Source organism: Amblyomma mixtum, chromosome 10, assembly GCF_055824585.1.
Source record: "Amblyomma mixtum isolate Tamu chromosome 10, ASM5582458v1, whole genome shotgun sequence".
In the NCBI taxonomy this organism is placed as follows: domain Eukaryota; kingdom Metazoa; phylum Arthropoda; class Arachnida; order Ixodida; family Ixodidae; genus Amblyomma; species Amblyomma mixtum.
Window position 1 is genome coordinate 20372032 of NC_143021.1, and position 13693 is coordinate 20385724.

The window sequence follows — 13693 nt, forward strand, 5'->3', positions numbered from 1 at the left end:
ACAAGTTATCCATTCGTGAATCCCGCGAGGGTGGAACATCACTGCAGTGTAGCGTTGTGGATGGGTTCGGTTGGCCTGTTATCCTTGCGCAAAATTCTTCGGCTACCGCGACCTCGCTGCGTTTTTGGTGGAGCGCGAGGGATTTAAACGGGTGGCGCTGTTGAGGGGACGTACGAAGGCCACGGATCACATTCCAAACGCGTGACAAAGGCTTTCGTGGGTCAAGTGTCTCGCAAAATGTTCTCCAACGTTGTGTCTGCAGGGCTTGAATTCTGCGCTGGATTTTCTTCTGCAGGCGTCTTGCATCTCTGAGGTCTAAACGTGACTTTGTGCGTCGGTATCTGCGCTCTGCCCTGCGCCGTAGTGCCCGCAGTCGTTGTAATTCAATATCAAAGTCGGTGTATACTTTGCGACGGGGTTGTAGCAACACGTTGCGCTCTCCATGACCTCCTTAATTTTTTGTTCAAGACCTGTCGAGAATCCTTCCATGCATGCATCCTCCATACGCGCTTTAAAAACTGTCCAATCAATGCGCTGCATACGTGTGGCAGAGCGGGACGTGCAATGGCCGGTAAAAATCAGGTAGGTTGGGATGTGGGATGTAGTCACTGCCATGGGTTTCTACATCCGAAAACCATTGGACGTTGTTGGTTAGGCATCGCGAAACGAAAGTCAAATCTAGGCAGCTGCTATAGGTCACCCCTCGAATATACGTCGGGGTTCCGTCATTTAGGCACTGGAGGCCGTGGTCAGAGGCGAAGGAGACGAGTTTCCTTCCACTAAGGTTCATCCTAACGCCTCCCCACATGGTGTGGTGAGCATTGAAGTCACCTATAATCACCCATGGACCGGAGATGGCTTGCATCAAATCACTCAACCTTTTTTCGTCACAGCGGCTTGACGGCGCCATGTACACAGCCAAAAGCGTAAACGTGAGGTCACGGCTCTTCACTGTGAGGCAAACATACTGGTTGTCATTGTGTGGGGGAACCGAATGATGCACATATGTAAGTTCACGTCGAATGTAGACGATGACTTTGCTGGTTCTGTTGCGCGTGGGGGAAGTAAAAGCTTCATAACCGGATAATCGCAAAATGTTGGGTAGATTCGGTTCACAGATAACAAGAATGGGGAAGCGGTTTTCATAAACGTAATTTCGAATATCTGAAATCCGGGACTGGAGCCCGCGAGCATTCCACTGAAAAATAAAAGCTTGCTTGACTTTCTTCGTAAAAGATTGCTCCGGGGGAGCCATGGTGCCTTCTAATGAAGAGATGCAAGAACTGGCTGTAGCGCGTCCAGTACTTGCAGTGCGTTGTGTGCTGCTGGCGTGCGCAAGCCGGACAGTAGAGCACGCATAACATTCATCAGTGACGTTAGCATTGCAATCACTTGTATATCTTGGCCGTGGTCGGAATCGTGCCTTTTGCCCGGATCAGTTGTAGGTGTTGCAGACATGGGGAGCGGCAACGTACCAGACGAAGTGTGTGCTCTAGGATTTGGTAGTGGTGGCCACGTTGTGTCAGAGGCAGCAGGGCGTGTTTCACGAGTCGCCAGGCTTTCCTGATTTGTTGTAGGTGGAGGCGGACAAGCTGCACTGCCGCTTGGGGTCTTCTCTTTGAAGGTATTTGTGTCATTCGACGACCTTCGGCGGCGGCGCGAACGACGTCGTCGCACCTTTGCAGCGGCTTCTCTGTGGGTGGAATGATCACGCACCATTTGCTTCAGTACCGCCCTCTCTGTCTTTAGGCGAGGGCAGTCCTTCGAGGAAGAAGCGTGAGGGCCACGACAATTGGCGCACTTCAAGGCAGTCGCGCGGCAACTGTCGCCGCTGTGTGGCTCAGAGCGTTTTGGGCACACAATGGTGTTTGGACAGACCCCGCTCACATGACCAATCTTCATACATTTCCGGCACTGTAGCGGCTTAGGTACGAATGCACGAACTGGGTGACGAAAGTGCCCCACCTTCACATATGATGGAATGCAGTCACCCTTGAAAGTGAGCTTAATGCATGTAGACCTTCCAAGGCGCTTAACTTGCATTATAGAAATGCTGTTGGTTGCCGGCTTGATTAATATGGGCAAGTCGGCGTCAGGGATAGCGATGTCGACGTTGTAAATTACGCCAGCCGTGGTTCCGCTGTCTTGTAGAATAAGTGGGCGTACACTGATATTTCCCAGTTTGGTGATGGCGGCCAAACTGTCCAGCTCGCTTCGCTTCATGACATCAATGGCAATGATGTTCTTGTGCGGGTTAACTCTAACGTATTTAATCCCTCCTGGTACAAGGTTTTCAAGGAATACGGAGATGGCTTGCCTGTTCAGGAGATTCAAGTTTTCTGTTTGCTCCAATGGCACGAACAAGGCTGTATGGGCCTCGGCACTTCGCGCCGTGATGACCGTATCCGTACTTGAGGACGTCGTTGACGTCGACTCAGTTTGTCTCCGCAGTCTGCGCTTGGCCTTCTTACTGACGACGGGTACAAACCCATCGTCGGTCGAGGAGTCATCACTTCGGGGAGTCGAGTAGTCATCACCGTACACAACGGTGTCCTGGCTGCTGGAGTCACTCGTGGCGTACAGGCGCTTCCTCTGGGCGGCCGTTGCCGACCCACCGGGATCCACAGAAGGCACAGCAGCCTCCACTTCCATCGCCGTGACACAAGGGGAGCGGCGCCTCCCTAATTACGGCACAAATTATCAAAAAACTGCAGAGATATGAAGCCAGCGTTCTGACACAGAACAACTTCTTTCTCTTCCGCCAAAATCGATAGACTGTATTCACAAAAGTCTATGGACAGTCTATACAGTCTCTGTAGACTCCTTAACATTTTTGTAAGGCTCAGGGGCTCCAATTCCCTCTTATCTGCGCCACCTGCGGGCGGATAACAAAGCAAACCTCCTAATCTCTACTCTCGACCTGGCTCTAAGCAATCGCGGCTGCATTTTTCATACCTTGGTAATAAATCTGACTTTTTTACTGACCCCCTATCATCTACTTATTACGCGTACACCCGTAAGACATCGCTCCGTCAATTTGAAATTATAATTGACTTTGAAAAGAGCAATTTAGCGGATTCCGTGAAAACGAAAGTATTGAGAGTTCGAGGGGGGCAAACGCTTGTTCCGAACATGTCAAGCTGGAAACAAACCAGCCTTATATCGAGCTCCTTTCCCGCGACCTACACTGCACATCAGAAGCTTAGCTTTGTCGTAATAAAAGACGCTGTAACTTCCTCACTTGTTAGTTAACACCTCAAACGCGCCGTGAGCGAAGAAAAGATGCGAGGACATAGTAGTAGCGCTAAAAAACAAGGACAACAGGGTAGAGAAAGACAAAGCAGGTGCTAGACATCAACTGACTTTATTCTCGAGAACAACAACGAATTTATAGGCGACAATCAGAAACAAAAAAAAATCAAGAATTGAATCGCATGCGTGACGGAACTTCCCGATACAGGAAACTCAAATCTTTAGTGCACAGATAAACATTTGGTTTGCTCACGCACGATTGCCTTTCCATGTGAATGAGAAAGGCTTCCAATACTTCCCGCTCTTTCTGACCTGCATTGACATATATCACACGTGTCTGCTCAAACAAAGGGGTACATGTTTTGTCATCATGCTTACATCGTTTGCAATGTGCTTCCAAGTGTCCAGGGCCTGATATCGCAGCTGCCAAATTCTTGTGCTCCATTGGGCGAACATTAATGCAACGGCCAGTTTGGCCGATGTAGCACTTTCCGCAAGATAGCGGAATCCGATAGACCACATTGCTCCAGCAGGCCATAAACGGCTTCCCATGCTTGATGGGGCATGGCAGTTTTCTGTTGCAGTGAATCACACGTTTGCCCCATGTACCAGCCAAGGTCCAAAAAAGGAATTTTGAATTTTGATTCGGCCCCCTCCAAACTGGTAAAAAGAGGCATTGCTAAGACATGCCTTCTTGCAGCTCTCGAAATGTCTTGCTCGCACAAGATGCTTCAGGGCGTTGAAAAGCAGGCGGGTCGCTTGACTGAGGCAGGTTTTCCTGTGGAACTGGTGGCATCGGTCGCTGAGAGTCTGATTTACAAGATAAAAGCTGGGGTCCATAAGCTGACGACTGAGCGACAAGCTCACGAACGGGCTAGATGCGTGGCACTGCCCTAGGTTCACCAGTTTACGCACCGCCTTAAAAAGGTGGCCTCGAAAGGAAATATCAGGGTAGTGCTTACTGCACCTAACAAACTCTGGAAACTGTGCAGAGTTGTGAATAATGACTGCAACAGAAAACTGCCATGCCCCATCAAGCATGGGAAGCCGTTTATGGCCTGCAGGACCAATGTGGTCTATAGGTTCCTGTATCGGGAAGTGCCGTCACGCATGCGATTCAATTGTTGGTTTTTTTTATGCTCCTGATTGTCGCCTATAAATTCGTTCTTGTTCTCGAGAATAAAGTCAGTTGATGTCTAGCACCTGTTTTGTCTTTCTCTACCCTGTCGTCCTTGTTTTTTAGCTCTACTACTATGTCCTCGCATTCCAAACACCAACTAGCCCAGCTTTCTGCCTTAAATGCGAAGAAAAGAAAGTGGAATGAAGAAAGAGAGAAAGAGGTGCCGTAGTCGAGCGCTGCGGAATAATTTCTTCCACATGGGTATCTTTAAATTGCGCTTACATCGCAGAGCACACGGGCGCCTCTTGCGGTTCGCCTCCATCGAAACACGGCCACCGCGGTAGCGTCTGAGCCTAGGTACTAAGGCTCAGTGGCCGAGCGCCCTTCACGAGCTTGCTACAGCTGGAAGTAGAATACACAATCTGCCGCATTGGCTGAGTGGCCAGGGCACTTGACTTTTGAGCCGGAGCACCCGGGTTCGAACGCGACCGCGGCGGCCGCGGTTAGATGGAGGCGAAGCACGCAAGGCGCCCGTGTACTGTGCAGTGTGGTGGTCGAAATTAGTCCCCGGTATTCGAAATTATTCCGATGCCCTCCACCACGCCATCCCTCTATCTTTCTTTCTTCTTCCACTCTCATCTTCCTCCCTTCCCTCACGGCGTGGTTGAGATGTCCATCCATAAGTGAGATGGTTACCGGCCCATTTTCCTTCTTCAAAAACCACTATGTTTAGAATGCGGGATTGGGCTGGGAAGCATAGGAGTTTGGAGACTGGCGGATATCGCAGATGGTGACGGCGTTTAGAAAATCTTCGTTTTAGACACTTTTCTTCCTTATTCGCACAAAAAATAGCTTCTAATAAGTAGATTTCCAAGCAATTGCAACGGAGCCATAGAAGCTGTAAATAAAGGGACCGTGTTTTCGTGTCCTAAAATGGCATTTAATTTGGCCGTTCTCATAGATTCTTAAGGTTGAAATTTTATTTTTTAAAAAAACCTTGCTGATGCATCGAAGTGCATTTGCCTTTAACGAGTGCGGGAGATCATCTAGAAACAAAGAAGCATTGAAAATTCAATTCTTTTTTTGTACAATCAGCTAAGGCTTGCAAAATCATCACTTTTATTTTGGCCATCATGCCTCGCTAGGCTTGATGGCCAATGTGGTAATGTTGTGGTAATGTTGAAAATATCAAGAAATTATGCTCGCTCCGGGTGGCTTTGGTTTGCCTATGTGCCTGGACCCTCCACAGCTTGTGTACACCTTTTGCCCTAGCTTTCGTTGTCCCCTCGTGGTGCGCTGAATGCATAATCTTAGGTAGTGGAGGGACTAGTATTGGACCAGCGATGCGTTTAGGTATTTGTGTCTTGGTATCTAGTGGTGGTAGCTCGATGCCTAGTCCTAGCCGATCTAGTATGGCCCTTCCTGCTTTGGTGCGGGAAAACCGGCCTGGTTGCTTTTTTAAGCGTGCTTCCTTAGGCTCGTAGCTCTACACAGAATGTACAGCCAACATGAACAAGCGGTATATATCGATGCCGCAGAATACTCACAGAAACAAGCGTTCACACTAGCGGCGGTGGATACGCAAGGCGGACTAATAGTCTCCGGCACTACTAAAACGAGGTCCTCAGGAAGGGCAGAATAGGCGGCTATTGCCCTTGCCATCATTAACACCAACGCTGATACTATACTAAGCGAATCTATATTCGTCACATGCAATTATGTGAGGGGCAGAATTTTCCAGGCACCAATGGTGATATCGGGTAAAACAAGAAACATAGAAGTATTTAGTTGATATGGGTCCCGGCTGACTCGGGGAGCCCTGGTAACGAAGCGGCACACATCAAAGTTCGAGTATTAGTCAGCCGAGCAGGGGACGCGGTAGTTGCTGAGAGTTTTTCGAAGGCCGGCCTAGCATCACAGCCCGACATTACTAACCACTTTAAACTAGAAAGTAAGATCTTCCCTCTCCAGACAGAAGCTTAGATAAGGAGCAGGAGACCACCTGGAGGCGCCTCCAGACGCAGTCCTTCATGACTACTTATTTACTATCAAATGATTACGCCCTTTCAGTGTACACTATGTGACGAAATAGCCACTTACAGTCGCATATTGTGCAACTGTAAAGACGAGCCGCCACCGGAATCTTGAATACAAGTTCCTACTCTCGAGCAACGGGACGCCGTGTTGGTCAGCTCAGACCTGGGCGTTCACACCCGGGCCATTGAATGGACGACTCCGGTCGCTGTCAGCCGTGGTCTGATAGCCACCTTGCACGGATCGCCTGCATTCGCATTTTGTGACGAAATGAATGTTTTGCAATCCAGTCCACACCTTTTGTCGAAGACGAAGTGCGAACACAACTGCAAGAAGGAAGAAGAAGATTGGAAGCAGAAAACGTTTACTAAGGAGAAGAAGAAGGAGAAAACCGTAGCTCTGCCTTTCAGTCTTCAAGCGCACAAGTACGCCGACGGGGCAGCTTCACCTTTCGAGCTTGACCATGTTCGACGCTCCTCAGCACGGCGTTGGCGTCTCGGATGCACCTCGGATACCAGGCGACCCTCTTGCGGCTTCCGATCTGAAAAAGGAGCTCGGCAGACCGGAAGGCGGCATTAGAGAGGATCCATATCCAAGCCAGCGCCCCGGTGAGTCTACAGGTTGTTTCTGCAGTGCCACCGAAGAGTAATAAGGCACTGTGTGATGACAAATTTTTAAAATGTGCTAAGAGCACTCACCCTCACAAGGAAAAGAGCGCATGGTAAGTGACCGTTCTGTCAGAACATTTTCGACCTGTGGCATCGTCCAGGTGGTTTTAGCACAATGAGCTATCTTGCCTGCTAGTTCTGTTTTGCTGAAGATAGAAGGAAATTCGATATCCAGAAGTCGTGTGTTGCTTTAACAATTCGAAAAATGGGATTTGTTGAACGCCAAACCAAATTTTCTCATAAACAACGGCAATTCACTTGATATCCGCAAGGAACGGAGAAAAGTTTGTTTTCCCATGAAAAAGATCACTGTTGACGGATGTGATGTTTTCCTTGCATGACACAATACTGCGTGAATGAATCGACAGGCGGATCTTTTCCTTTTCTAGGCGGAAAGGTTCCAGGCGCCACCTCTACGGAACTGTCCGCTCTTTTTCTTCTCCTTGGCGTTCCGAGGCCCCGGTAGTGAAACATTAGCCAGTTTTGAAAAGTTAACTTGATATTTTTCATCTGACTTATTGCAGTGAGTTGAGTCGCATTAGTGTTTTTTTTTTTGCTTTCCTTCGACTTCTTAGCCACCAAAGCTCCACTCTTGTTTTTGCTTATTTCTATTGCATGCCCAATTTGTATGCCTTCTGCATCAAGCCACAGGACTTCAAGAATGTAAACATTCGCGTCCTTTATTACGTTCGGATATGTTCGCGCTCTCCTAAAATAGGTTCGAACGTTTTCGGCTATTTTCTAAAACCCAAAGACAATGTCTTCACCTGTGCATGCTTCTTCATTCAGGTTCCTCTCATCCCAGGATTCAGCTTACAACACGCTTCCTTATGTATGCTAGTGAAACAGTTCATTATTTCTGACTACCTAAATTCTATACTTCGTTCTTACAGACCGTAAATCCTTTCCTTAGAAGCATTTTAGATTTTTCTGCTGTGTTTTCAAATAAGGCCTATAGCATAACTTGCTGCCATCCAGTTTGTGAGTTTTTATTGGCTCTCTATTACCCCCCAAAAAAACCCTTTCAAATGTGACGCAATAATAACACATATAGAACTGCAGCGTTTCATGCTGTCGGTTTGGTTTATTAAGGTTTAGCGACCCAAAGCAACTCAGGCTATGAGGGACGCCGTAGTGAAGGGCTCCGGAAAGTTCGACCATCTGGGGTTCTTTAACGTGCACTGACACGTTAATATGTACCACCAACTTTCAATATGTACCACCAACTCGCCCGTTTAACTGTTTCGGCTATCACCTTAACAAGGAACAATGCGCGTCAGATAACCGTGGTAGGGTCTGCTAGAGGGAAAATGTGAGTAGTGATGCACTCACGTTAGCTGACGTTACGTTAGGTGATGGAGTGCACCAACGACGGAAGCGAAGAACACGTTAACAAACGTTCTACGCGCGGCGACGGCGCGACCCGCAGACGACCAGGCCGCGCCCGGCGACAGATGCTGACTGGTCTCGAGAGTAGTAGCGCGCCCTCAGCCTGCGTGCGAGGGTAAAATAATCTGGCCTATGCCAGTGGCAGCAGTCCCAACAGGAAGAATCTCGTTAACTAGTAAAGTTGATAACTAAACTCGAATAAATAACTTTTTAACTGTTATTCATAGGCGCCTGATGGCAAGTACAGATTTGTAGCCGGCGGTTAGTAAGAGCGCTAAGAGGATTTATAATTTCTAAAACGCTGCTACCGTCGTCACTGTGGCTTAACTATTTTAAGCCATTTCTCACGCCATCGGAATACCGCGCGCCTGCGGGAGGGCGCAAAGCGATGTCCATCAAATCGCGACACTCGGTGACGCAGGCGCCACGTGATATCCTCTGCCCCGCCCCCTCGATGGAGCACCGAAATGGCGAGGTGCGGGGAGCAGCGCAACGCAAGCGGGCAGAGCTTGCCAGGTGGTACGTTCGTCATGGAGTATTCTGATTTGATGGACGTCGCCTTGCGCCGTTCCGCAGGCATGCTATTTTAGAATAGCACGAGAAGTGGCTTGAATTCATTGAGCCACAGCAGCGAGGGTAACTGCTTTTTCGAAATTCTGAAAATTGGCAAGGCTGTTCCTAACGGCCGGCTTCAAGTCGCCAATTTCAAGCAGGCATCTATCTGCAATAGTTAAAAAATCAAGTTACAAAATTTAGTTATTTACTCTACTAGTTAACATTAATCATCTGTTTTTTGACGTCGACCACCACTGATATCACTATTCCGTAAAGAACTTCTCTTTATCTCACAAACACTAATTATAAACAATTAGCGGCGGGCTTCCCGAAAACACTTGCGCGTGCGCTCGCATTGGCGGAGAACGGCAATCGGTTCCCCCGTCAGTTTTTTTTTTGCACGACGTAGAAGAAGGCGGCGTCGACGGTGCCGCTGCAGAGCGCCGCGTTTGCGACCATAAGCGAAAGCATCGGGCTCGTTCGGATCTGAAAATGCGGACTCAAATACACGAACAGCGGCACATGTGCTTATGCAGGTCAGCTGTCGCTTAGCTGAGTTTTATTGCGAACGCAATACTACGCTCATGAGCGGTCTTTCGCGTAGCGCGGCCGGTAGCCACGTTTGACCTTTAGAGTGACCTCTGACGTCATACCAGGGTGACAGATGGGCTACCAAGTCGAGTCGTCGTGTACCGGCGGCCGGTAGCTACGCGTGACCTGTATACGCGGCGCACTGCGTTCCTTCCTTAGACGCGGCGCGCCGCGTTCCTTCCGTTAGAGGTGCTGCGCTCGCTTTCGCAACCTACCAGGCTTAACCAAAGCTAAGCCCCCGCCATTTTTTTTAATGCATCATTGGCTGGCACCTCTGCCACGCCAAAACCAAGGTCTATATCACTTCCGCAACTTATGTTGTTCACCTTTAGAAAGATTCATTAGGAATTATGCTGCGTTGATTTAAATAGAGCGGCTTGTAGAAGACTAGTATCATTAATATGATTTTGCCCTTTGCTGTGCGACTTTGTGGTTCACTTCTCCGCTTCTGTGTTAGTCACGTTATTCGTATGAGAGTTAGAAGCTCTGAGAGCATTCTGTCGCTCATGGCAGCTGTCTTCACCGCTTCTTCAGCCGGTGCACCTGCGAGGCTGGAACAGAGACTGTCGTTGGGCTCAGGCGATGTCATGGGTTCGCACGGTGAAGAGGCGCACGAGATGGGCACCAGAAAGGCTATGGTCAGCATAGCGGTCATCATAGCGGCGGTGACCGCAGTCTGCATCTTCATCATACTCGTCACTCGCATCACGGCCAGCCACTCACGCCGGGCCATCCGGGCTCAGCCGCCGCCCCTGAACACGACCCCTGTGTGGCTACCTGTGGCTCACTAAGTGAGGTCACCAACAGAAGAAACTCATGGAAGGGCATATTGTGCCTGCCTACAGTAGACAAATTATGTATATGCATGTGTTTGATTTCAATATAAATTTGCGTGATCAGCGAGTGTATGATCATTCTGCAAGGCCTGTGCTTCCGCTTGCGAGCATAAGCGGTAAACTGCGCCATTTTGAAGAAGAATCGACATCTAAGCTAGTTGGTAATGCATCACGAAAAAGTTTGGCGCACTCACGACGAACGACAAGGTAGACAAGAGAACACAGGCGCCTGTTTTGTCTTGATTACCTTGTCGATCGTCGTGAGTGCGCTAAACTTTTTTTGATGCGCCATTTTGTGGCACTACTCTTCTTCATTATCATTTATCATTTATTTTCCCTTAAGGACACCTAGGCGGGGCATTACATAAGGGGGGATCAAAAAAAAAGAAATCACAAATAATAGGAACATTTGGAATATAACAGTGAAGAAGGCAAAATAATTGTTAAAAGAGCATTACAAAATGAAAGAGGGAACAATCACAGGTACACCGTGGCCATCACGCTATATCAAGAGGAGGAAAACGGGAACACTGATTTGCAGACAAGGGATTAACAATGTAACACGTGCAGAGGAGGTACTCAAAACTGTACGGCATTACACTAAGTGCGGTAAGCAAAAAAATAAGATCAAAGCCTTTTAGCCTAGCTTCCGTGTTTCAAGACGATGCATATCTTTACGCACATAGCCGCCTGCTCGGGTGCGCGGACACTCTACATTAAAGCTGGAGGAACAGAATTTGTACCGGAAGCCCTAAGGCCGAGACGCAATGCTAACTTCCCCTATGCCAATATTTCACTCAATGTCTTTGAAGCGCGGAAAACGTGCGTCAGCGACGTGTATATACTTGACGCTGTTGTCGCCACCATCGGACCGTTGTCGTATCGAGTGATTAAGTATGTGTATTGAGGCCAGTGCTTTCCAGTCCCGTTATTTTGGGAAGCGCATCGTTTTTTCAGTTGTTTTTGTTGTCGCCTAGTGGCATGGCACATACCCATGACGGGCGATAGGTCAGAGTTCAGTGACGAGAGCGAAAAGAAGGTAAATAGGAGCCAACCTAATGGTTTTAACTTTTATTGCCAAGCTAATGATTTAACTTTGGGGAATTCAGAGGAATTAATGCTTAAATTATAAATTAAAAAAATCAAAATGAAATAGAAAAATTAAACGCGCGAAAAGATTAGAGAATTCAATACAAGAAACATTTCTGAGAGATTTTTCAATGCGGAAAATTTGGATGTCATTAGCAACGTAATCTGCCGATAGCAGTTATGTAATTGTGGAGGAATTCGTAAACTTGATGATGCAATGCGAAACCTCTGGCGCTAGCACCGAAGGAGAGAAGCGGAGCCAACAAAGTGAGTCCCATTCGAGTAATTGGAATTTCCAGATTAGTCCTTCCGTAATGGGCAAACTTACGGCAGTAGAGTAGGAAATGCTCCAATGTTTCCACGTCTCCACAAGTCGCGCAAAGGTTTGAGGGACTGAACCCGCATCTGCATAAATAAATATTTAAGCGGGGGATTATGCACCGCATGAGTGTAATCGCCACCTCAAACTGCTGGGATTTACATGCACGGACAGCCTTTGTCAAAAGTAACCAGGGTGCATGGTTTGCATCTAATTCGTATAGTAGAGCCCCCACGGCTTCCCTAAAAATCAAGAAGTTATTTGAAGGTGAGAACAGGGGTTCTTCTTGCCATACACAGATTTAGAGCTTGAGGGCTGGCATAATAGCTTTAATATACGACTGAGAAGAAAAACGTGGAGCCTGGTTACTTTTGGCAAATTCTGTACCTTCCAAGGGTGCGTGAGATGTTAGTTGCTTGGGAGGATACCGCTTGGGAGGACACCCAAACTGCTTGGGAGGATACCGGCTATACTTCAGGTGGATTCTTTATGTCACAGAGATGCTGACTTAAAAAGAATTACAAGAATCGATGCACAGGAACGGGAGTTATTCAATGAAGAAATTTTAAAATACAAGCAAACAAAACGCTGCCCTCAACTCGATTTTGGCGGGGCTCCCCACTCCTATTTCACTCTTCCAATGACGGCACCTGGCGCAACCAATCAAAATAGCCTGCCAGAGCACGTCGTGGAAGTTCGCACTCCATGGTTGCCTGCTCTCTGTAACTCGTTCTTGCTGGAAATGGCAGCGTCGTCTCCATGCCAGAGCCCCTGGTGGTGTATTTTTATTTTACTTGCTTTGCAGGGCTTTTATCTAAGACGAACAAGTTGTTTTTGCTGATCTAATATAAAACACCGACAGGTGACAAGATGTCTCTATTTATTCACACAATTTACAATATATTTACTGTTTGTCCAATCAACAAGCTCGCGCCAGGTGATCTCATATCCGCTGCTAAAATCCGCCACTGTGTGGGGACACCATCAGAGCCATGAATTTGTTTTTGGGAGGACATTAAAATATTAAAAACGGAATATACGCGGTATTACCGAGGCTAATAGCACCATTGTAACTTACTGTATGCGATCAACAGGCAAAACAGTCAACTAAGATAGTGTTTCTGGGCCCCTTTAAAACCAGTTTTTATTTCATTTCCCTCAGGGCCCTTACGGCGCGGTTCTGGTATCCACCGAGATATGAGAGAGACTTGCGTCGTTTCCTTTCCTTTAAACCAATTTTCTTTTCATTTTCCTTCCCTTACGGCGCGGTTCGGGTGTCCACCGAGATATGAAAGTTTCCTGGCGCACTGTTTGTCTTTTATTTTTATGCGTTGCATATTGCAATCACTCAGTTCAGCCCTTGGGCGCGGCCGGGCAGCCACCATTCACCTTGAGCGTAACCACGTGACGTGACGTCATGACAGCCGGAGGAAAAGCTGGGCCCCAACTCGCGCGGTCGCGCGCGGCCGCAGCCACCACCTGACTCCCGCTCCTCCCGCTAGGGGCGCTGCGCCGGCGCGTGACGTCACGGAGGAAACGCTGGGCCCCAACTAGCGCGGTCGCGCGCGGCCGCAGCCACCACCTAACTCCCGCTCCTCCGGCTAGGGGCGCTGCGCCGGCGCGTGACGTCTTGCCGAGAAAATCGAGTGCCGCCAAGAAATACCTCGCCCTCAAAAAAAAAAGACCGCGCCATATGCAACGCATTCTTGGCTTAACCAAGCTAAGCCTGGGCATCTTTTTTTTATTTCTGATAATTTATTTCGTTCATTTCTTTTTTATTCTCGTTTCTGTGCTCATTTTTATTCTTTTTTTTTTCATTACGGAGTCGGCGACGACCTGC

The 13693-nt window shown here is 48.2% G+C and overlaps 1 protein-coding gene across 1 annotated transcript; it reads left to right on the forward strand.

The window, feature by feature from the left end:
- The first annotated feature begins 6869 nt into the window (after positions 1-6869).
- LOC149325299 (uncharacterized) lies at positions 6870-10400 on the forward strand. Its single transcript, XM_089564228.1, has 2 exons — positions 6870-7014; positions 10144-10400. Exons 1-2 carry the CDS (start codon positions 6870-6872, stop codon positions 10398-10400), a joined length of 402 nt encoding a protein of 133 aa, XP_089420354.1.
- Positions 10401-13693: the final 3293 nt, after the last annotated feature.

What these genes read in the sequence shown, in the direction of transcription:
- LOC149325299 (XM_089564228.1), top strand. Translation starts at nt 6,870, where the DNA reads ATGTTCGACGCTCCTCAGCACGGCGTTGGCGTCTCGGATGCACCTCGG. An exon ending in ATATCCAAGCCAGCGCCCCG is followed by an intron (nt 7,015 to 10,143) that starts GTGAGTCTACAG and finishes CCGCTTCTTCAG; the next exon opens with CCGGTGCACCTGCGAGGCTG.